The sequence below is a fragment of the Sceloporus occidentalis genome, unplaced genomic scaffold (genome assembly GCF_023333645.1).
Source record: "Sceloporus occidentalis isolate IW3139 unplaced genomic scaffold, rSceOcc1.0.p SCAF_9, whole genome shotgun sequence".
Taxonomy (NCBI): domain Eukaryota; kingdom Metazoa; phylum Chordata; class Lepidosauria; order Squamata; family Phrynosomatidae; genus Sceloporus; species Sceloporus occidentalis.
In genome coordinates this window covers 10,793,798-10,815,323 of record NW_028316989.1, presented here as the reverse complement: position 1 = coordinate 10,815,323, position 21,526 = coordinate 10,793,798, and the positions used below count along the sequence as shown (strand labels likewise).

The window sequence follows — 21,526 nt, the reverse complement described above, 5'->3', positions numbered from 1 at the left end:
AGCAGCAGAACATCAATGTTACCAAAAGAAAAAAAGAAAAGAAAAGAAAAACCCACAAAAACACCAGCATAGGATAGCCAGCAGGAGAATTAACTCCAGCATTTCCAAAAGGCAACTCAAACACCCTGTAAATGAAAACATGCCAGGGAAAAGGTATGCTAAACGGAACAGCTCTCTCTCAACCCTTGGAGAAAAGCCAGAAACGTTTGCAAGAAGGTTGAAGCACCCCTTGCAAGCTCTGGCACGCGAGGCAGAAGTCCCTTTTCTCACATCCATTACCAGAGAAGAAAACAGCTCTGCCCTGAGCAGAGCCAGAAAGACTGCCTCCTAGCTTCTGTTTGCCCCTCGCTAGAGAGAACAATGCCAGTCATTGTTCCCAAGGACCCCACACTCCCTAGACCAGAAGTAGGTGGATGTAGGTGGGCACAAGCAGCCCGTGTATTGCATGAAGGAGCCCCCCACAGGTGTTTCTGTGCTCCCCCGGTTCAGAAAATTTTTTGTCCCCAAATGCCCCAGACATTTCCCCACATTTTTGGAAATGGTCTAATGCCCCAAACATGTGTTGAAAATTCTCCCCAAGAAGATATTTGGGGAAGTTTTTTGTTTGGAGGGACATGCCCACCCCCCCCAGATCTCCTGAAGGGCTAATGTAGCCCTTCCTCTCTGACACCTGCCCTCCTTGATCAAGGGAGGTCAGCAGTCAATATTGGGCCCCTCTTAGCCACAGTTACAAGCACAAGCTCTGGTCCTGAGTGATCCTCTGCAAAGTTTAAAAAGAGATCCCCCCACCCAACAACATTGCCAGAGAAGATCTGCAGGTGAGGAAGGCAGCTCAAGGGGGCCACGTGCCACCAAGCCCAACTGCCCCTTCCCTAAACGGCCACATGGCCAAGGCGGGGGCCCCAGGGAATGTGTGGCCCGCAGCATCTCCTACTCACAATGCTCCTCATGAGTTTGTCGCCACCGCTGAACGTCACAGCCAGCATGGAGGCACATTCCTCGGCATAGAAAGGCATGTAGCCCATCTCATCCACAGCACCTGGGGAGAGATAAAATAGGAGCCCCAGTGAGGGACTAGATGGGCCTGAGGCATGTTTGGCAAGTCTCAAGTTGGACCAGGAGAGGGGTGGCTTGCAGTGGGAAGAGACACCTTGCTCCCAGCACCCCAACCCCAGGGCTGGCACCTTGGAAGGAAACAAGAAAAGGGCAACTTACTTCTGCCTCATAATTTGGAATGGACCCCCTGTGAGCTGCAGGGGCTGGGTAGCTGTGCATTCCCTGCTCTGACAGGAGATTGGATTATTATTTTATTTTATTTCTATCCCACTTTTCTCCCAATATGGGACACAAGGCATCTTATAGTGGACACAGTGCAACTAAAATAGTGTATAATATAAACTTATTTTTTAAAAAAGTTAAATAGACAATACTATTAAAATCTAATTTTACAAATTAATTTACAAGTGTTTAAAACCATGTTTAAAACATAAAGCTCAAAGTCCATCATGCTAGATGAGCCTCTTCCAGCTCTGCAATTCTTTAATGATGGTGATGATGAAGATATTGACAATGAGGATATCCTGCCTTTTCCCCAATACGGGACTTAAGGAAGCTCACAAACTGGTATGATGCTTATCACTTACTCATAGAATCATAGCATTTGAAGGGACTGCAGGCCCATCTAATCCCACTAATCTATTATTGTTGCTGCTGCTTTGCTGATATTGTAGCTGTTTCACACCCCATACCAATGACATTATATTGTAACTATATTTTAAGTGTTTTTGTTTTTAACCATGTTTTTAATAACACTATTATTTAATTCTCTTTTCACTTCTGTAATCAATGTTTTAGTTGTTATTGTTTTTTAGACTATTGCAAACTGCCTTTATCCCATTTTGAGAGAAAAGCAGGATGTAAGAGCAATAGATAAATAAATAATGGCTGACCACCCAAAATATCTGCTTGGGAAGCAGCAGATTCCTAGGGCAGAAACTGCATCCCCAAAAGTGTAATGTTTCCCAGCTTTGCTGCCCCAGAACATCTTCCACAATGACAAATGCAGCTGAAGCCAAATGCCCCATGCCCAGATCCCACTCCATTTGGCCTGGGCCCATGTTACCTATGGTGACAGTGTAGATGGAGTTGGCATAGCCATCATAGTTGCAGTTGTCATTGTGGTGCCCTCCGTTGCCACTGGCCACCACAAAAATGCTGCCAAAGCCCCGACGACCAGCCATCACACCATGCTGCAAGGCGGCCTGCAGAAAGAGAGATAGAAGATGCTCTTTGTCAGCTTCACGTGTTTAGTCAAAACTTGTGTCTGTGGTAACCCTGGAAGACAGGGGACCACAACAGTGCTTCTGTCACCATTGCCCCGCTAGCTGTTGCACCACCCGGACCTGCCAAGTACAATTGATTTGGCATAAATCACAGGTGCAAAAGCATGTTCTGGACCCCCTGGGATTGGCGAGGAAAGAGAGAGACAAGTTTCTCTGTACCTTTCCAAGCTGGTGAGGACCATCCACAGTTTTGCCATCATCATCTGGACCCCAGCTGTGAAGAAAGACACCACTTAGGACCCCACAGGGGAGCAAAGGAGGTGACATGATAGATCCAGTTTTAATATTTGCAGGGCAGTCATCACATGCAAAATGGAAGGAAACCTGTTTTCTGCTCCTGCGCCAGAGATAGGATCTAAATAAACCCCAGTAGATTCATGTTGCATGAAAGGAGATTCCAGCTACACCTTAGAAAGAATTTTTTTCCTGATGGCAAGAGCTGTTCTACAGTGGAATACACTCTCTTGGAAGGTGATGGACCCCCCTTCATTGGAGGTTTTAAAGCAAAGGTTGGATGGTCCACATCTCACGGATTTGTTAGTGATGGATTTCCTCCATTTGCAGAAGGGGGTTGGATTAGATGGGCCTTGGTGTCTCTTTCAATGATTCAGTTCTATATGATGGCAGATCCTGGCCTGACCCCTGCAGGTTGAGTGGGCACAGGGTTCTTCCCTCCTACTGACCAACTGGTTCCAGGAAATGAGAATTTAGCAGGGAAGATCATGTGAGAAGCGAAGTGTCATGTGCTATGGAGGTTCCATGTGAAGCAGAAATCAAATCAACCCTCTTGCTATTCCTTCAGGAACAAGACACTACACTGCTAACGTTAGACATTTAATACGGGGCTGGGGTGTCTCAGTCCCACCCTGAAACACCTCCTTTCCCTTCCCATTAGACTCAGTGGTTCTTACTGATGGGCTCTTGGATCTCACTGACCTGCAGCTGTAGATATCATTGATCTGGTAATGCTTGTTGAAAGCAACAGCCTCCATGCTGTCTGTGAGTGGCCCGTCGAGCACACGGATCCCTGTGAAACAAAGAACAAGCAGGGTGAGTTCGCCCTGAGGCCAGCAAACCTCTCACAGGCGGCACACAGACAAGGGGAGCTCCTCCATCACTTCCAGGAGGAAGGAGGACTGAGCTTCAATTTCACTCCTACTTAAGATTCACTCTTGAAGGGAGAGCCTTCAGGGACAGAGAAGGGCCTCTCACTCAGAAAGTCACCATTACCTTCCCTAACATGCTTGTGTCCCCCCGCCCTACCCGCATTTATTTATTCTACTTTTTAGAAGAGCATTAGTATAAAATGATGGGGAAGTCAGAAATACTGTAGCAGCAACTGATGGGCTGAACTAGGGTTGCTAAATATTATCTCCACCAATTCTGTTTTTACAATAGTTGCACAACCAGGAATTGGACATGTCAGCAAGGGTCAAGTCACTAGTCCACCTCCACCTTCCGCTCCCAGTGCAGCAGGCGTACAACACACACACAAACAAACACACAAAATGTTCCTCCTTCCCAAGACTTTGGCTAGATGGATTTGAAAAACGCTTAAGGACATTTCAGGATGCCAGTCCTTCTGAGCCATACATTAACTTAAAGCTGTCCGACAGTAAACAGAGGCTGCTGGGCAGCTGGGCTTTTTCATGCCAAGGTTCTCCAAGGAATATGTTTTGAAAGAAAGCAAGGATGCTTGATCTGGAACCATATTTTCAATGAGCCAGCAAGTTGATAATTAATCCAATTTGTATGGGAATTTCAGATTGGCAGTCAGCAAATGTTGCTGCAGATAGGCACCATACACCAACCCCTGCTATGGGGCCCAGTTCAGTGCCCACCCTCTACTCTTTGGCACCACAAGCATTTTGCCAACTATCTCATCCACGGGTGCCAGGCAGAGAGATTGCAACAGAGAGAGGGAAGGAAGGAGACTGTCAAAACAAGATATGGTTCTCCTTTCCTGCACCAGGTTTGTTTTCCACTCCAAAAACATCCGGAAGGCAGCACTGAGCCCATTTCATCTGGACTGGGAAGAGACAAATATCTCTACAATACTGCTTCTGTCCAAAACATGGACAAAAGGTAACCTGAGATGGACCAAGTAATCTGCAGTATCCCACAACACAACTTTAGCACTGTGATTGCATTTTAACTGCCATGGCAACATCCTAGGGAACCGGGACTTGCATTTTAGACCACAAATCCAAGAATTCCACACGATTTTAATGAGGCTAAACAATCTGGTTATGGGAAAGGGTGCTGGGAGCTGAATTCTCTATTCAGGAAAAATAACACTGCTCCTTTTCAGGCAAAGGCGCCATCTCGTGTGCAAAGGGGAGAACAGCCGCCTTGCATCCCCTTGTGATTTCAGGGCAGCATACAAGAAAGATCAATTTAAGCAACTTAAGCAATAAAAATAATTATGACTCCTGCCCCAAACCCCAAAGACGTGTACAGGGATGGGATGGGGATGCCACAATGAATGAGTACCTGCGATCCGGCTCCCATAGGCAACGCCCACTGCGCAGAAGCTGTTATTGGAGACAGCCGCAATTTCCCCAGCGCACCGTGTCCCATGGTGGTTGCCGTTTTCCTCATCCGGATGAGGCATGGGATCTGGGTCATTGGAGTTCAAGTCATAACTACCTTCAGGGCTCTGAAGAAGAGACCAAACCCGGGCTGAGTTCCCATCCTTCTTTGCCCTGGTGTGTGTGTGTGTGTGTGATGTGAAACATAAAGGTCTTCCACACTGGCATCAGCCAAAGGACCCCAGAACAACAGACGTGAAGTTTGGAATTACTGCAAAGAGGGACTCAAGTGGAGCTCCTTCCCTTTTGGCCATAGGGCCAGACAATGGTGTCAGGGCACTCTAGGTTTGTAGGTTGCTTTACTCAGTGGTGGTGTTGCCATGGTGTTCCAGGTGTCCCCGTGGAAGCTCTATTTTACAGCAATTTCATCATATTTATATATTTGTTCTGTGTGCCATCAAGCCGGCTTCATCTTATGGTGACCTCTGAGAGTCATCCAAGAGGTTCCATTATTAAAGAGTACTATTCAAGTCTTGCTAACTCTGGCTTTCTTGGTGATTCAATCAGCCTCACACAAGCTCTACCAGATTTCCTATTGATTTCTGCTTTCCTAGCATTACTGTGTTTTCTAGTGACTCACATTATTTTATGATGTGTCCAAAGTTTACTCTTTATTCATAGTTATGTATTTATTATGTGTTGCAAGGCACCATGTTGTAAGCTGATATGTGAGGTAGCAATTGAGTTAATAAATAAACAAATGCTGCAGCACCCCATTTCCTGAGGACAGAGGGCAGAAACTGAACCTTCCCTACACTGACTAGGCCCAGGCTCAGACAGCAAGCTGCACTTATTGGCTCAGGATGGGACCAGTAGGAGCGTTTGGTGGATCTGTGTCTCCCAAGGGCCAAGCTCCTTCAGCCATCACTGGACGCTCCTGAGTCACAGGCCCAGCTCACCCAAGAAGGAAACTGGACAGGCCAGTTCCCTAGTCAAATCCCTAGTCCACCTCCACCTTCCTCTCCCAGCAAGAAGAATCTAGTCTAATCCAGTGAAATCTTCAGTCCCCAGTGAAGTATTCAGTTTAGTCCAGTTCATTCAGCCACTCTGGATGCTGTTGCAACTGCTATTTCCACTGATACAGCTGGTGAGGGATGCTGGGCAATGCAAGCCAACAACATCTGGGTCACTGCATGATTCCACCAGATGTGGAAGATAACAGCAACAGTGCCAGCGGGGCTTAACTGGCTCCATTCAACCATGGTTTTGCTCAGACCTGGCCCCCATTCAGGAATTTAATATATATGAGAGACTTACAAAACTCACAAAAGAGGAAGTGATGAGAAAGCCATGCAGAGAAAGAAAAATGGAAATGAAGCCCTGGATGCCAGGAAAGCAGGAAACGTGAGTTGGTTGGTTTTTCCTGGTCCTGCTCGCAGTTCCTCCAGGCTCAGTGTAATGTCCAGTTCCTCCAGGCCTGGACATTACAAGCCATCCTCTCACTGAGTGGCCTCTTGTCCAGCCCAGGCAGCACTTGCTCCTCTGCCAAGTGGCTGGATGAGGCCATGGCTACTCACGTAGTTGGGTTGGATGTCCTTAATGGTGTGCTCCACGCCATCATCCACAACCACCACTGTCACGCCCTGGCCTGTCACGTTCCTCTCCCACACACCTGTCACATTGATGTCCATTCCGGGACTCTTGCGGTTGTTCTAGGCCAGCCGAGGGAAGGAAGAGGCAAAGCTCAGAGGGCATGCCAAGGCGGGCAACTGAATTTACTCTCTGAAGCTTCCAGGAGAGTCAACCCACCTTTTAAATAGCTTTCAAGCCCTGCCCACTCTGCTGTTCAACAACACGAATGCCCAGGAGTGAGTGCCCAGGCATGTCTACATGCATGCACCCACACAAAACATACACCCAGAGCATCTCCAGGGTCCCTCCTTGACATTCTCAGCCTAGCTTCTCACACCCCCATCATGGGCAGTGCCCCCAAGCAAACTCACCAGATGCCACTGCTGAGGGTATTTGGGATCATTGAATATCAGGCTGCGCTTGGACCGCTTCAGGAGCCTCTGCTCCGCGTGCCACCTCACTCCGCCATGCTGTGCCAACACCGACTCCACAGACTGCTGGATGGCCTCAAGGCCCTGGTCCGCACTCTGGCCAGCCACTTGATAGCCAAGGAGGTAGTGGCCCCGGAGCTCCCCAATGCGGCCCATGTTCACAAGTCCAGCTTCCTTGGCCAGTCTGTCCGCTTGCCAGTCCAGCTCCTCCTCGGAGGGAAGGGACCCCTCCAGCCCACTCAAATGCACTGCCCAGGTCATCCTCCTGGTACACGGGGGTCCCCCAGTGGCAGACTCTGTCCCAGGCCCCAATTTTGCCCCCCAGGCAACTCCGTTTGGCAGCAGCAAAGGGATCCAGGCCGGCATTAGCCAAAGGCACATGTGGACGCGCAGTGTGGCCTCCATCACCGCTCTCCATGGTGGCGCCTTGTTGCCTCGCCAGGGAGGCATCCAACAGGCCAGCTGCAGAAGGCAGAGAAAAGAGTCCGCTGGAGTGGCATCGGCCTGGAAATGAATCAATAGCAAAGAAGCTGTTTTGACAGGTGAGTGAGACGTTCCATGCACACAGTCCTGGGAGGGTCACAGCATTTTGGACCAGCTAGTTTCCAGAACTGTTCCTTTGGCATGTTGGCTGCCAATTGACTTTGCAATCACAGACCCTCCCCCTCCTGAGTGGATAAAATTATGCAGGATGCAGAAAAAGGGACAGGGAGATGTTTTTGTGCCTTTCATAAAATATCACTGCCCAACCCAGTGTTCATTCATGTTGAACCATTATTGCAATTTGATACCACTTTAAGTGTCAATGGAATCTTGGGATTTGTAATCTGGGGAGGCACATAGGAATCTCCTGAACTATAGCATCAAAGCTCAGGCGCAGAGAATTCTAAGAAGCTGACAAAACTACAAATCCTAGGATTATGGAGGACATAAACATGGCTACTTGAATGTAATGAAAACGCCGTGTTTGCATAGTGGGTGCTCCCTAGGACCCCAAGCAGGTGAGATGTTTGTACACTACCACGCATAATATGACCCTTTTGAGCAAAACCCATAAAACCCCGTTCATCCTTTTGGATGAAAGGTGTTACAAGCTCCTAAGGAATCATTAACCTGGGCTGTAACTAATTAACAGAAACAATAGATAAGTCAGGTAATGGGATTATACCAGTGGGTACAGCCATACTTTGTTATCTACAGTCATATTTTCATATTTTAAAGTCCTGTGTGTATGTGTAGAAAGGACTGGTGCGACTCCTGTGCAAGGAAAGATGACAATAGTCCAAAATACACTGCAGAAATAATCCAGTTTGAGATCGTAGCACCAGAACTCTCTGACAGAGAAGGCTACATGTCTCACAAAACTAGCTTCCAGGATTCTCTAGCACTGAGCCAAGGCAATTAAAGAGGTCTCAGACGGGATTATTTTTGCATTGTGTTTTGGACCAATGTCTGGGGTGGTTTAGTTTAGGAAAAAATTGAATAGGGGGGACACAACAGAGGTGCGAGGAATTAGGGGCGAGAGAAATGAGGCGCATACGGTCCCCTCTTTTGAAACCTGAACCCATTCTGTGGGAGATCTGGGCAGGCAAAGCAGATGAGACCTTTGCAAGGGTCAGCATTCACCTGAACAACTCACTGCCCCAAAATGGCCAACTTGGGTCTGCTCTTTCAGTCCTGATGTGGAGTCCCTACACTTTGAACTGTCCCTATGTTGAGATATAAGATAATAAAATAATAATAATACACTTGTCCCTCCACATTCGTTGTGGAGTTAGGGGCACAGGACCCCCGTGAATGTGGTAAAACCACAAATAATAAAAACACTGGGAGAACAGCTCTCTAGGAATCTCCAGGTCCTGCAGTGCAACTCTGTGGTCAACATCTACCAAACATTGACCAGAGAATTGCACTTGAGGAGCTGCAAATGCCTAGCGGAGTGTCCTCTCTAGGAACCTCTAGGTCCCTCGGTGCCACCTTTGGTTAAAGTTGACCATAGAGTTGTGCTGGAGGACCTACAAACGCCTAGCGAAGTGTCCTCTCTAGGAACCTCTAGGTCTTTCAGTGCCACTTTTGGTTGAAGTTGACCATAGAGTTGTGCTGGAGGACCTACAAACGCCTAGCGAAGTGTCCTCTCTAGGAACCTCTAGGTCTTTCAGTGCCACTTTTGGTTGAAGCTGACCATAGAGTTGTGCTGGAGGACCTACAAACGCCTAGCGGAGTGTCCTCTCTAGGAACCTCTAGGTCTTTCAGTGCCACTTTTGGTTGAAGTTGACCATAGAGTTGTGCTGGAGGACCTATAAACGCCTAGCGGAGTGTCCTCTCTAGGAACCTCTAGGTCTTTCAGTGCCACTTTTGGTTGAAGCTGACCATAGAGTTGTGCTGGAGGACCTACAAACGCCTAGCGGAGTGTCCTCTCTAGGAACCTCTAGGTCTTTCAGTGCCACTTTTGGTTGAAGCTGACCATAGAGTTGTGCTGGAGGACCTACAAACGCCTAGCGGAGTGTCCTCTCTAGGAACCTCTAGGTCTTTCAGTGCCACTTTTGGTTGAAGCTGACCATAGAGTTGTGCTGGAGGACCTATAAACGCCTAGCGGAGTGTCCTCTCTAGGAACCTCTAGGTCTTTCAGTGCCACTTTTGGTTGAAGCTGACCATAGAGTTGTGCTGGAGGACCTACAAACGCCTAGCGGAGTGTCCTCTCTAGGAACCTCTAGGTCTTTCAGTGCCACTTTTGGTTGAAGCTGACCATAGAGTTGTGCTGGAGGACCTATAAACGCCTAGCGGAGTGTCCTCTCTAGGAACCTCTAGGTCTTTCAGTGCCACTTTTGGTTGAAGCTGACCATAGAGTTGTGCTGGAGGACCTACAAATGCCTAGAGAGAAGCTATTAATAAAACCCGCCAAAGTGGAGGGACAAGCGCGCAATGCTGTTCCCTGCAGAAGCAACGCAGTTTGGCACCGCTTCCAGGCCCCGTTCCATGGAATGCTGGGACTTGTAGTTTAGGGAGACGCTTGGCGCTGTCTGCCAAAGGACTCTGGGTCCCCTGCATGGAGCCAGGGCAGTGAGAGCGGCTTCGGAGCGCCTTATTCCTGCAGCGCAGATGAGACCTTGGGCTCGATCTCCCTGAAGCCTGGCCAAAGGTCTCCTGCAGCTGCTTTGGGGCCCCTTTTGGAGCGCCCTCCTGGGCTGGGGCTGGGATGTAGGACGCGTCCTGGGAAAGTAGGACGCGCCTGGGCCTACCGGGGCGGCGGAGCGGTCCTCCCTGTCCTCCTCTTCCTCCTTCGGCTGCTTGGCTGGCTCTCGGGGCCGGCGAAAGAGGAGGAGGACTGGAGGCGGCGGCGGCGGCGGCTGCGCGTCACGTCCGGGGCGGACGGAGGGAGAGGGACCGGGACGCCTCCCGCCTCCGCACTCTGCACATGCCCCGGAGACCCTGCCGCTGCAGGACATATAGGATCGTAGAAGAGACCCCAAAAAGGGTCCAACCCCATCCTGCCATGCAGGAACTCTCCACCAAAGCATCCCCTTTGACAGGTGGCCCTCCAGCCTCTGCTTCAAGACCCCCAACGAAAAGGAGCCTCAGAGGCAGCCTCTTCCGCTGTCGAAGAGCCCTTTCTGCCAAGAAGTGCCTCCTGATGCTGAGCTGGAATCTCTTTTCCCACAGTGTCCCATTCTCTGGAGCAGCAGAAAAGAAGCTCGCTCCCTCCTCAGTCAATGTGACGCCCCTTCCAATGTTTAAATACGGCTGCCATATCTTCCCCTTTCCTCTTCTGTAGGCTAAACGTCCCCAGCATATTCCTCTCCTCAGAAGGCTTGGTGGCTTCCAGGCCTTCCACCATTTTGGTCTCCCTCCTATATATATATATGTATATGTATATATATATGTATATGTGTATGTACACAGACAGCTACATAGATAGAGAGGGCCTTCGTGGCTAATAATGTGACTGGCCCTTAGGCCGGGAAGGCAAGCCCCGAAGCCCTGCCACTCCCTCAGACTCTCTTCGGGGGAGGCCTTGGGTTTCAAGAGCGGGCTTTGGGCGCTGGGACGCTCCCTCGGCCTTCAGGGGAAGGACTGGGGCCTCCTCCTCCTCCAGAAGCGGCAACGAAAGGCCCAGAGCCTCCTGGCGGACCGTCCTCGGGGGCGCTGTGGGCGCGAGCCGGGCCTCTAGCCTCGGCCGTCGCCGCCTCCTCCTCCTTCCCTGCCGCCTTGTCCCTTCTTCCTTCCTGGGCGGAGCGGGGAGGCCGCCATCCCAGCCGGGCTCCCCTCAGCCCCCCTCGGAACCAGGCAGGTCCCTGTGGGGCTTGGGGGCTTCTCCCTTCTCCCCGTGGAGGGTCTGGGGGCCTTGAAGGAGGAGAGCCCCCTCGGAGGGAAAACGGGCCTTCCTGCATCCCCCCCCCCCCATGGTTTGGGGCCCCTCTTTCCCTCCCTCCCCCGGGTCTGTTTTGGGGGTCCCTTGGCTGGACTGCAGCTCCCATCAGCCCCTGTTGCTGGGAGCCCATGAGCCCCTCCAGTCAGAGGGCAGGTTGGGGGTCTTGTGGCTCTCTTTTCAGGCCTGGCTTAGCATGGGGGCTGGAGGGGGCACTTCGTGGTCATCTAGTCCAGCCCCTGACAAAGTGCCAAATAGAGAGGGATCTGGGGGGGGTCCTGTAGGGGGATCCTGTGTATGTGAGCCCAGATCCTCTTTCTGTGAGTAGGGGATCCTGGGGGGATCTTGTGGAGGGTTCCTATGTATTCATTGGATCCTGTCTCCACTGCTGGCCCAGCCTTTAGGCACCCCAAAACCCCAGCACAAAATCACATTGCACAAAATGGACATTTGCTCCCTGGCTGTGTGTCTGTGTGTGAGAGAGATAAGGGCAAATCCTAATCTTCTTCCTGCAGAGATCCATCTGAATGTGACTTTGGCCCCAAAGCCGTCCATCTTTGTCAGGGGGGCACTTGTGACCCTTGGGCTTCTGTCCTTGCAGAGGAAGGGCGATGGCATCGGAACAACCGAAGGAGGAGGAGGAGGAGGAGGAAGAGGAAGAAGAGGCAATGGCGGTGGCGAGTGACCCAGCCAGCCAGGCGGCCCAGTGCGACCCTGACCTGCCCAAAGGACTTACCAGTTTGCCTCTCAGGTAGTCCGCTGGGCTCGCCCGCCTTGCCTCAGGCCACTGGCCAAAAGGGGGTCTCTTGCTTCAGGAAGGAGAGGCACAGGGTCTCATCCAGCAATGGTGCCAAGCCTGGAGAGTCCTTATTCCCTGGCCATCATTCTCTGCTCCTTTAGGAACCCACCCTTCGGTGGATGCCAACTTTGGAAGCCTAGGGACATCCCATAAGCAAGACAGGGCCCTTTCTGCAGTGGCCCCTTGTTTGTGGGATTCCCTCCCAAAGATGGCCAAACAAGGCCAAGCATTGCTAGCACTGAAAAAACACACCCACCCTTTTCTTGCTCAGCTTTTAGTGAGTTTGATGCACGAAGGAGGTTTGAGCGCTTCCATGGAGGCAGAATTCTTGGGTACAGAGGATCTGCTGTAATTTCATTTGGTTCCTCCTTTGGATGACTGCCCAGTCTCAACCTCCTGGCCCCTTGGGCCTCAGGGGCTTCATTTTTGTTCTCCTCCTTGGTTTGTGACCTTAGGATCCCCCTATGTGCCCCCGATCCAGAGATTTCAGTTGGGAGGTGTGCATGTTTTAACTCCCAATGCCAGGGCTCTTTGCAGAGTGGCATCTGGCTCCAGGAAGCCCTTGGTAAGTTATTAGGGAGGGACAGGGAGTCCCAAACCCATCTGCCTGGTGACAGGGGCCCATCTCACTGCCCTGTGTCCTCCTTCATTGGTTTCTGAGCCTTCCATGTCCACATTTCCAGAACTGATAAATCAAGTTGAGGTAATCAATATAATAAGGGAAAATAATAATTTGATGTTGTTTGGTCGTCTGTCAGGGTCACCTGGCCAGGTGGCTTCTAAGGTGTCAAAGGGCTTTCTGTCATGACTCTGGGGTGAAATCTTCACTGGAGTTCTTGACTGGCCTCTCATTTTTCTTCCCTTTTCTTTTCCTGGGATAGCACAAGCGACCTTTCCATTCATGAGAATGACGACCTGGTTCTGGCTGCTGCTAGGCAGACCCTTCTGACCCACAAAGAGAACTCCGACGAAGAGCCCATGGAAGATATAGCAGGGGATTCTGGACTCCTGGAGAGGGACTCATCCTTGCTGGCTCCCAAGGGTCCCAACACCTCAGAAGAGCCCTCCATTCCTGGCCCGCCACCTTCTGACCCCGGCCCTTCGAGTGAGGAGCTCTCTTTGCCTAACTCGGACAATGTTGTGGGAGAAGAGAGACCTTCCTCCCCCTCTGAAGAAAGCGCACCGGTGGCTCAGCCGCTGCCACAGCCGGAGGACCTATCTGAGGACCAAACTGGAGTCATCCTTAATTGCTCCAAAGCTGAGCTGGGATCTTTGATCTTGCAGCATGGCAGAAGGCAGAACGGGTGTCCAGACTTGGAAGACACGCCCCTGGCAGCACCACTGAGCGGGGAGAACCAAGAGCAAGATGGTGCCTCTCCCAAACCTTCCCACAACATGGCCATCCAGGTCAGAGGCCTCTTTGTGGAAGAAGCCCTGATGAGATTTCCCAGGGAAGAGGAGGAGAGGATGCCTTTCCACCAAAAAGAGAGTCATAGAATCATAGAGTTGGAAGAGACCACAAGGGCCATCCAATCCAACCTCCTTCCTACCATAGACTGGGGTGAAAAGCTGGGCAGGGCAGGGATCAATTTGCCCCCAGGCCTCCTCATGAGCCACCTCCCCTAACACAGCAAGCCAAAATGCTTTTATTTTCCTCTGTGCAGTCCCTCTCAAAATGGCGATAGGAAGTAGCGTCTTACCTCCACTCACCATTTTGAGAGACACTGCAAAGTAAAATGTATTGGGAGACAGCATAGGGTTCTGAGATGTTTGTGGGGGTGGGGGGATATTTCCATGTGTTTTCAGCATTGGGCTATTGGCATGGTTTGGGGCAAAATTACCTGTAAAATGAGATGGGTTTTTAAAGTTGAGGGGCTTCATGTGCCACAAATGTTGGTAGGAGGAGTCCAGGGGCCACATTTGTCCTGCAAGCCATACTTTGTCCTCCTGTGCCATGCACCAAAATGAGACCCAGCCAGTGGGGAGGCACCCTCTTTGGCACTGTTCTTGTCTTTGCAGTGATGGCCACCCTGTGGGTCTGGACTGGGGGAAAGCTAAGGTAAGCTGGGTGGCTACAGATGAGCCCAGTCCTCTTTCCACTGGTCCAGCAATTTGCTTTCAATTTGATTTGGCAAGAGAGGGCAAAGGGAGTTTAGGCTTTCTTGATCTGGCAGAGTAAGAGCACCAAAGTCCACTGGGAGAACGGCAAGAACAAAACACGAGAAATGGAAAGCTCAGACACGTGCACACTAGTCTCAAGGACATATTTTAACAGGCCAATTTCTCTTTTTTCTCTTTGCAGACAGACTTCAAGACAGCTGACCTGGAAGTGAACACAGATCAAGACATTGAAAAGAATCTGGTAAGAACTGGTGTCTTCTTTTGCCCAACTAGCTCTTCCTCTGCTTGGGAGGAGGACAAGCGCTCCCCTTCTCTGGGGCTGGGAAGATAATGCCCTCTTTCCATTTCTGGAAAGTCTTCCAATCCTTGACAAAGCATTGGGTTCACACTGGGCAGGAAATCCCAGGCTGGAGCAGAGAGCAGGATGGAGGAACTGCAGAAGCAGCAGCTGCAGAGAAGACTTCTCTGGTGGTGGAAGAGTTCAGAGAGAGAGAGAGGGAGATCTTTCCTCCTCCACATAGTTTGGACTTTTCTGGAATGTCCCAGAATTCCTGAACATTGTCAGTGCTGTTCTTGTTACGGAAACTCAGCAGTTTCACAGAAGCCTAAGGGACCCAGGAGCAGATTACCTGGGATCAAGTGGAACCCGTAAGTTCTGCTTCTCCTCAGTGACCTACCTTGTTTGTTCAGGTCAATGTGTCTTTTTGGGCTCTGGCAGGGTAAAATGATGTCTGAGCGAGCTTTGCTGAAGGAGCGCTACCAGGAAGTGCTGGACAAGCAGAGGCAGGTAGAGAACCAGCTCCAGGTACAGCTGAAGCAGCTCCAGCAGCGACGGGAGGAAGAGATGAAGAATCACCAGGTAGCAGCCTTCTCCTTCACTGATGCTTTCTGCAGCTGCTTAGTCCAAAGAACAGCCTGCCTGGTTGTCTTTCTTTCTCTCTCCCTCCTTCTCTTTCTCTCTGGATGCAGCCAGAAAGTAAGTTGCCTGACACCAGACCTCAGGCAGATTCTCCATCCAGCCTGGGTCGGCTTCTGCTTTGTCTGGCAGCAGCTCTTCCAGATCCTAGAAAGGTGGAACATCCCCCACCTCCCCAAACACCGACACACACACGTGGCAATCTCTCCTTCTCTCCATTCAAGTCATTCTGATATTCTCAGTTGGGCTTGTGAGAGAAACAGCCAAAGGGTTTTGGAATGGGAACTGTGGATAGTTGGTGTGTTGTTGGTGGCTGGAGCCAAGCCAGAAGGAGATCCGAGAGCAAAGAGGCCTCACTGAAATCTTCTGGGGCAACCTGGCTGCAAAAGCAGAAGGGATACAGATTGTGGGCAGCTGTCAAAATTGCTGGATATACCTTGTGTGAACATAAACTCTGGAAGCACTGCATAGATGTTAACTCTACTGCTCTTCTGTATCCCCCTCCCCTTCAGGAGATCCTGAAAGCCATTCAAGATGTCACTGTGAAACGGGAAGAGACAAAGAAGAAGATGGAAAAGGAGAAAAAGGAATTTTTGCAAAAAGAGCAAGACTTGAAGGCAGAAATCGAGAAGCTCTGTGAGAAAGGGAGGAGGTAACTTAGAGCATCAAAGGTCTCCTTTGTGGCTCTCCCTGGAAGTTGATTTGGAGTCAATGAGAGAGGAAGGTCTTTGGTTGTCACCAGTTGTGCTTTTGCTCAGCTGCTTTGACTGTCTCCCTCCCTCTCACCCCTCTCCCCTTTGCCCCAGATCCAGCTGACCCAGGCACCTTACATTGGGGGGGGGGAGGGTGGCACACCTTAATTTGTCCCCTCAAAAAGTAGGTTTGAACCTCAGCTGCCTTCGCTGGGCTTTAACTTTTTCACCCTGGTCTTTTCTCTCTCTCTAAACAGGCTGCTGAAAGAGCAAGAGGAGAAGGAGAGCAAAATCGTTTCACTCATTGTTGAGCAGTCCGAGGAAAAGTAGGGCTCTTTCTTATTTGCTTCTAAACCAGGGGCAGGCCTAGGGCCCATTCTCTCCCGTGGAACTCGCCTCTCCCCCAAATCAGCAAGCCCAAATACATCCTTTTCATCTCTAGCCTCTTTCAAAATGGCAACATGAAGTGATGTCAAGTGACTTCCTGTCACCATTTTGAGGTCTGCAGAGAGAACAGGTGTTTTGGGGTAGTATATTTTTTTGGCGGTGGGTGGAAGTATTTTTGTATATTTTCATGCTTGTGGGGGGCTTTCTGCATGGCTTTAAGGCAATAAGTGCTCAAAAACCATGTTTAAAAAAATTGAGAAGTTTGAGAGGGGCTTCAGGGGCCACAGAGAAGATGGGGGGGGCACACTTTGTTCCCCCCAAGTTGTTGCTGTGGGTTCTCCAGAAAAAGTAGAACAGGAAAATGTTATGAATAATAATACCTGATTTAGCATGTTTGGATTGAATATTGTATTTATACACATTCAGTGCTTCATGTCGAACTTACTTTATTGAATATATGTAATAATGTAGAGAAAAATGTATGCTTCTTTTCCATGGGTTTCTAGGGGGTTTCTCAGTTCTTTCCTTCTTAGAAGACTATCTAGAACTTCACATGCTAAATTTAGCACATCTAGCATGACTGCTTGCAGCAAAACAACTCATACAACTGTGGCTAAAGGTAAAGAAATGTGTGTGTAGTCATAAACTCTGGTTTTCTCCTCAGGGAGGTGTGGGAGCTGGAACTGGACAAACTGAAGAACCAGCACAATGAGATCAACCAGTCCATTTTGGAGGAGACGGAGCGGGCCTGGAAGGCTGAGGTAGGTCTCCTGAGCATCCTCAGCCTGCCCCAAACCTGTGGGGTGCACTGTGCCATGTAACCCCCAAGGGAAGGAGGGAGGCATGAACTTATTTTCAGCCTTAAGTTGAAGGCATACCTCAGGATCTGTCAGGAGTTGCCACCCAAGAAGAAAACCTCGGAGGACTACCACACTATGGTTTATCTGTCTCCAAGGACTACAACCACTCTGGAGATGGATGGTTTCTCCTCCTATATGTGTGGAACTTTCTCCTTCCCAGATCCTGTCCCTGGAGAGCCGAAAGGAACTGCTAGTGCTGAAGCTTGAAGAGGCAGAGAAAGAAGCAGAGCTGCACCTCACCTACCTCAAGTGAGTAGATGGGCCAGGGCTCCCTTGGGGCAAAGAGGCCACATGGTGTGGGGTCACAGGCAGGCCTGGTGGGTCAAACTCCTCAGTCTGATATCGTCCACTGTTTTCCTACCCCCATCCCCTCTTGGGTCTTCCAAAGAAAAGAGAAGAGTGTCTCTTACTCTTCCATTGCTACTTTCCTAGATGCAACAGGCCAGGGCAGCCCATGTGCAAATGTAATTTGGGGAGGACCTTTTGCAGTGACCAGGCAGTGGCCCAGAACACAGCCAGCACTGGTGCTCAGCAAGCCTCTGTGCTTGATTTCAGACTCCTCCTATGGCCCTAGGATGCATTTTGGGAAATTTCACTCTGGGCAATGTAGCCCTGGTGGAGGGAAGAACCTCCATCCTGCTAGCAATAACGTACATCAGTTATTTGTTGTGACTAAATTAGACCATGCAAATCAATGGAAACTTGTACAGGCAAGGCTTATGTATGCTTCATTGAGTCAATGGGCCTACTCCCATTAAGACACCCAGTTAGAGGTAGACCAGTTTTCCCTGTGTTTCTGTCCCTTGGAGTAGGAACCAAGGTGTGTCTCCCCTGCAGTACTACCAGTATTACCTGTCCTGTGACATCACACATGCCCATCTGTGACTGAATGTGTGCAGCGCCTTACACAGAACCTCTGGTCAAGAAGAGCTTTCCAGGGCTAGGCAGTTCAGTGCAGGGCAAGGGAGAAAGGCATCTCCTTTTTAGCTGGAGAGATTCATGCTTCTTTCTGTCTTGGCTTTTGGCAAGAGTGTAGCTGAAGTCTCCATTTTGCCTCCACTGACCTTGTGTCTGGACAGGTCGGCACCACCCACGCTGGAGACCATCCGACCAAAGCAGGAGTGGGAGACAAGGCTGAACAGGATACGAATGACCAAAGAGAGTGTCCGTGTGAGTACAAAGCTGGCTTCTCCGTGGAGCAGGAGAAGGAGCTGGAGAGCAAGAGGCTCTGTAGTGGTGATGGGATGCCTGATGCAGAACAGCCCTGTCTTCTGCAGTCCAGTGAAAAAGCGTCATGTGGGATCCACAGGAAGCAGTGGCCCCTATGAACACTGAACTGTCCAAGAGGAGGGCTTCCTCTAGTTTGGTGAGGCACTAATGCTCCCTAGAAAAGAGTTTTAAATAGCCCTCCGTAAACCGCATATCCTAGGATCCTGTAGGATGGAACCTTGGCAGTTAAAGTGGAATCATAGTGCTATAATTATGCCATGTGTCAGGGTGCTAGGTGGGGCTGATGGCTTTCTGTTTGGTTGCCCTGCCTGCTTCCAGCCCCTGTGGGTTCTGGGGTGGGGCTAATACTTGCCAATTGTATGTACCATTGTCTTGCAGGACCAGTTCAACGACCACATCCAGCTGGTGCGGAACGGGGCCAAACTGAGCAGCCTCCCTCAGATCCCCACACCCCCCCTGCCACCACCCCCTCTGGAGGTGAGCCTCACTGTTCCCCACTGTTGCCCCCCATGTCTTCTTATGAGTGGTGGGGCTGCAGAGAATTCTCTGAGGATCCCCGAGAAACTGCTTTTGTGAGCAGTTCTTGATTCTGGCTGGCTAGCTACAGTCCTTCAGGGCCCAGGCTCTGCCCCGGTGGTCCCTGCAGCTTTAGGGTCACCCTCCAAGTAACTGGCATACCTTCTTGTCTCTCTCCCTCTCAGACAGACTTCCTGCTGCCCGCCTTCCAGTCCAACTCCTCCCTGGCCCCGCGGCTGCCTTTCCCCCTCGGGACAGTCCCTGTGCCCATGGTCATGCCCAGTGCAGACCCCCGGGTGCTTGCTTTTCCCCTCCTGAACCCTTCCATTTCCAGGCCCAACCAGCCCTCGCCCCCTTTGCCTACTTCTCAGGGCCAGAGCAGCCCTGTCCTCGGCTCTCTGGTCGGCTCCCGTGTGGCACCCGGGGCTTCGCTCCCTATCCCCCCACCACCGCCGGGCCTGGGCAACATCAAAGGGGCCTCGGACTTCCACAGGCCCCCACCAGTGGACAAGCTGGAGAAGATCCTGGAGAAACTGTTGACTCGATTTCCCCAGTGTAATAAGTGAGTGAGCCAGTTTTGCTCTCTGTGGGTAAGAGAGGAATTGCATCATGGGGGGAATGATTGAGGCATGAGCCTCAAAGAGCAGCCCCCAGAGTGGAGCACAGGTGAGCCAACCATTAGTTTAACCAGGACCATCATCTCCCATGCTGGCCCTCCTCTGAACAGAAACAGTGGGAGTGGGATCTTGGAAAGGGGGCTAGAATTGAGTCTCAGAATGTTTTACTGCAAGGAGCATGGGAGGGCCTTGGACGTTGCTTTCTTCTTCAGTTTGTGTGTTGTTGGATGAGGGTCAGCCTTTTCTGCTCCCTCCTCAGAAGCCAGACATTCAGGAGGAGAAGGAGGAGGTTCTCCCCTATATAAAGCTTTCTTCCAGAGCTTGGAGAAATTTTTTTTTAAATAACCCAGCCCCATCCAACATGGCTGTGCTAATTGGGAGAGCTGCAGTGCAAAGAAAAAGGATTTTTCTGTCTTCTACTTTCACAAGGTTTCATTTGGAGTGAGAGAGACAGCCTTCTTTCTTCCTATTCCCTGGGGAGGAAGGTGCTCAGGGTCTCTATTTGGGTACCCTTCACCTTTTAGGGATGGAAAGAATATTAGAAAATATTTGGGAAATGGTTGAAAAGCAGGTTTCTTGAGTGTCAGTAAGCTCTGATGAGAGGAATCCTGAAGGGCGGGGAAATAAGTCGGCATAGAAAATGTACGTGGATCATTTGCACAGAAAACACTATTTTTTGTACAGAAGTCTTTAAAAAAAACTGCAGTTTTTTACAAATTTCAGCAAGGGAAAAAATGGTAAAATTATCCCTTCCTTTCTACAAGAATAAAATTTGCAAATACGTTTTTCCTAACCCCTTTTGCAACATCTGATTCCCTCTGCCATTTTCTCCCCCTCTTCCACCTCCATGGTTTGTCTCTAGGGCACAGCTGACCAACATCTTGCAGCAGATCAAAGCAGCACGAAGGACCCTGGCAGGGCTCACCATGGAAGAACTGAACCAGCTGGTAGCTGCCAAACTGGCAGAACAGCAGGAGCGAGTGGCAGCGGTTGGCACACAGGTAAGCCTGGGAGTTGGTGAAGGGGCTTGCGGAGTGGCTCAGGGCTGCCTCTGCAGACATTATCCTCTTGGCCTCTTGAAGGCAGTGGGCTGGGCACTGCTGCCTGCCAGGAATTGGGGCTGGGGCAATTTATCTAACCTGCTTGTCCCTCTTTCTCTGCTGCAGCCTCACGGGCGGATCTGCCCTCCTATGTTCCCAGCTCCACAGATAAGCAACCCAATGTTCTTGCCTTCTGCCCAGGTCTCCTATGCTGGAACGCCCTCCCAGGTGAGAGGGGGTAGCTCTTTTGAAGGGGGGGGGGCTCTTGACTCAGCTGCAGGGAATAGCCCGGCCAACCAAGCTCACGGCTGCTCTCCCCCTCCCCCCTGCCCTCCACTGTCTGTGCCCACCAGACCCCTGCAGCCTGCAAACTGTGCCTGATGTGCCAGAAGCTAGTCCAGCCCAGTGAGCTTCATCCCATGGCCTGTTCCCATGTACTTCACAAAGAGGTGAGTGCTCAGGAAGGCCGAGCTGAGTCCCAGAGGCAGGCGGGTGAGGACGGTGCCTTAAAGAGGGTCCCTGAGAGCAGGTGGGGGAGGTCTTCACAGTCGTTGAGCCTAAGCATCTGGCAGCAGAAAAGGAGGCCACAAGGGTTGCAAATTTTCGCACTACTCTTTCACATGCTTTGATCCCACTTTAACAGCCATGGGTCCATCCTCCAGAATCCTGGGATTTGTGGTTTGGCACAAATCTCTCTAGATCTCTCTAGGTGAGAATCCTAACTACAGTGAAGCTTCCCCCCCCCCCCACCCTTTTTGCAGTGCATCAAGTTCTGGGCTCAGACTAACACAGACGACACTTGCCCCTTTTGCCCAAGCCTGAAATGACTCCTGGGGCATCCAGGACACCAACGCCATCACACAGCACTTGCCTGGGGAGCTGGGGAGGACTCAGCCAAGATGCCCACAGACACCTGGATTTCTACAGCTCTATATTTATATGGCCATGTATACACATGTACATTTTTATTCTATAGGGAATGTGTGTATAGAAAGTCTGTATACATACCAGTTCATAATAATAAAGTGTGTATATTATGCAGAGCA

At 50.6% G+C, this 21,526-nt stretch overlaps 2 protein-coding genes across 10 annotated transcripts in view; one reads left to right on the top strand and one right to left on the bottom strand.

Moving 5' to 3' along the window:
* PCSK7 (proprotein convertase subtilisin/kexin type 7) overlaps positions 1-10,773 on the bottom strand; it is a 20,558-nt gene extending 9,785 nt beyond the window's left edge. For 2 of the 6 annotated variants that reach the window (XM_089537407.1, XM_089537406.1), the window contains exons 1-8: positions 10,176-10,773; positions 6,877-7,440; positions 6,451-6,585; positions 4,836-5,001; positions 3,279-3,369; positions 2,502-2,556; positions 2,123-2,261; positions 939-1,039 (exon numbers count right to left, since the gene is read on the bottom strand). In XM_089537407.1, coding sequence (XP_089393533.1) covers positions 939-1,039; positions 2,123-2,261; positions 2,502-2,556; positions 3,279-3,369; positions 4,836-5,001; positions 6,451-6,585; positions 6,877-7,440; positions 10,176-10,454 — 1,530 coding nt within the window. In that variant the 5' untranslated portion in view covers positions 10,455-10,773. The other 4 variants (XM_089537404.1, XM_089537405.1, XM_089537408.1 and 1 more) reach the window with 4 other exon arrangements.
* Positions 9,975-21,526, top strand: RNF214 (ring finger protein 214). 4 transcript variants are annotated; one of them, XM_089537411.1, is made up of 16 exons: positions 9,975-10,075; positions 11,904-12,053; positions 12,983-13,508; positions 14,404-14,463; positions 14,941-15,081; positions 15,651-15,790; positions 16,088-16,156; positions 16,882-16,978; positions 17,238-17,326; positions 18,157-18,247; positions 18,686-18,784; positions 19,009-19,385; positions 20,303-20,441; positions 20,607-20,708; positions 20,834-20,929; positions 21,242-21,526. In XM_089537411.1, the coding sequence occupies exons 2-16, from the start codon at positions 11,914-11,916 to the stop codon at positions 21,305-21,307; spliced, it is 2,232 nt and encodes a 743-aa protein (XP_089393537.1). In that variant the 5' UTR covers positions 9,975-10,075; positions 11,904-11,913; the 3' UTR covers positions 21,308-21,526. The 4 variants fall into 4 exon arrangements, with proteins under 4 accessions (XP_089393537.1, XP_089393538.1, XP_089393536.1 ...); XM_089537410.1 differs by lacking the exon at positions 9,975-10,075 and adding an exon at positions 11,118-11,220; XM_089537412.1 differs by lacking the exons at positions 9,975-10,075; positions 20,834-20,929 and adding an exon at positions 11,117-11,220.

Excerpts from the sequence above, each read along its gene's own strand:
- RNF214 (XM_089537411.1), top strand. The coding sequence starts at position 11,914 with ATGGCATCGGAACAACCGAAGGAGGAGGAGGAGGAGGAGGAAGAGGAA. Across the intron at positions 18,248-18,685 it reads TGACCAAAGAGAGTGTCCGT|GACCAGTTCAACGACCACAT; the intron begins GTGAGTACAAAG and ends ATTGTCTTGCAG. Across the intron at positions 20,930-21,241 it reads CCCATGTACTTCACAAAGAG|TGCATCAAGTTCTGGGCTCA; the intron begins GTGAGTGCTCAG and ends CCCTTTTTGCAG.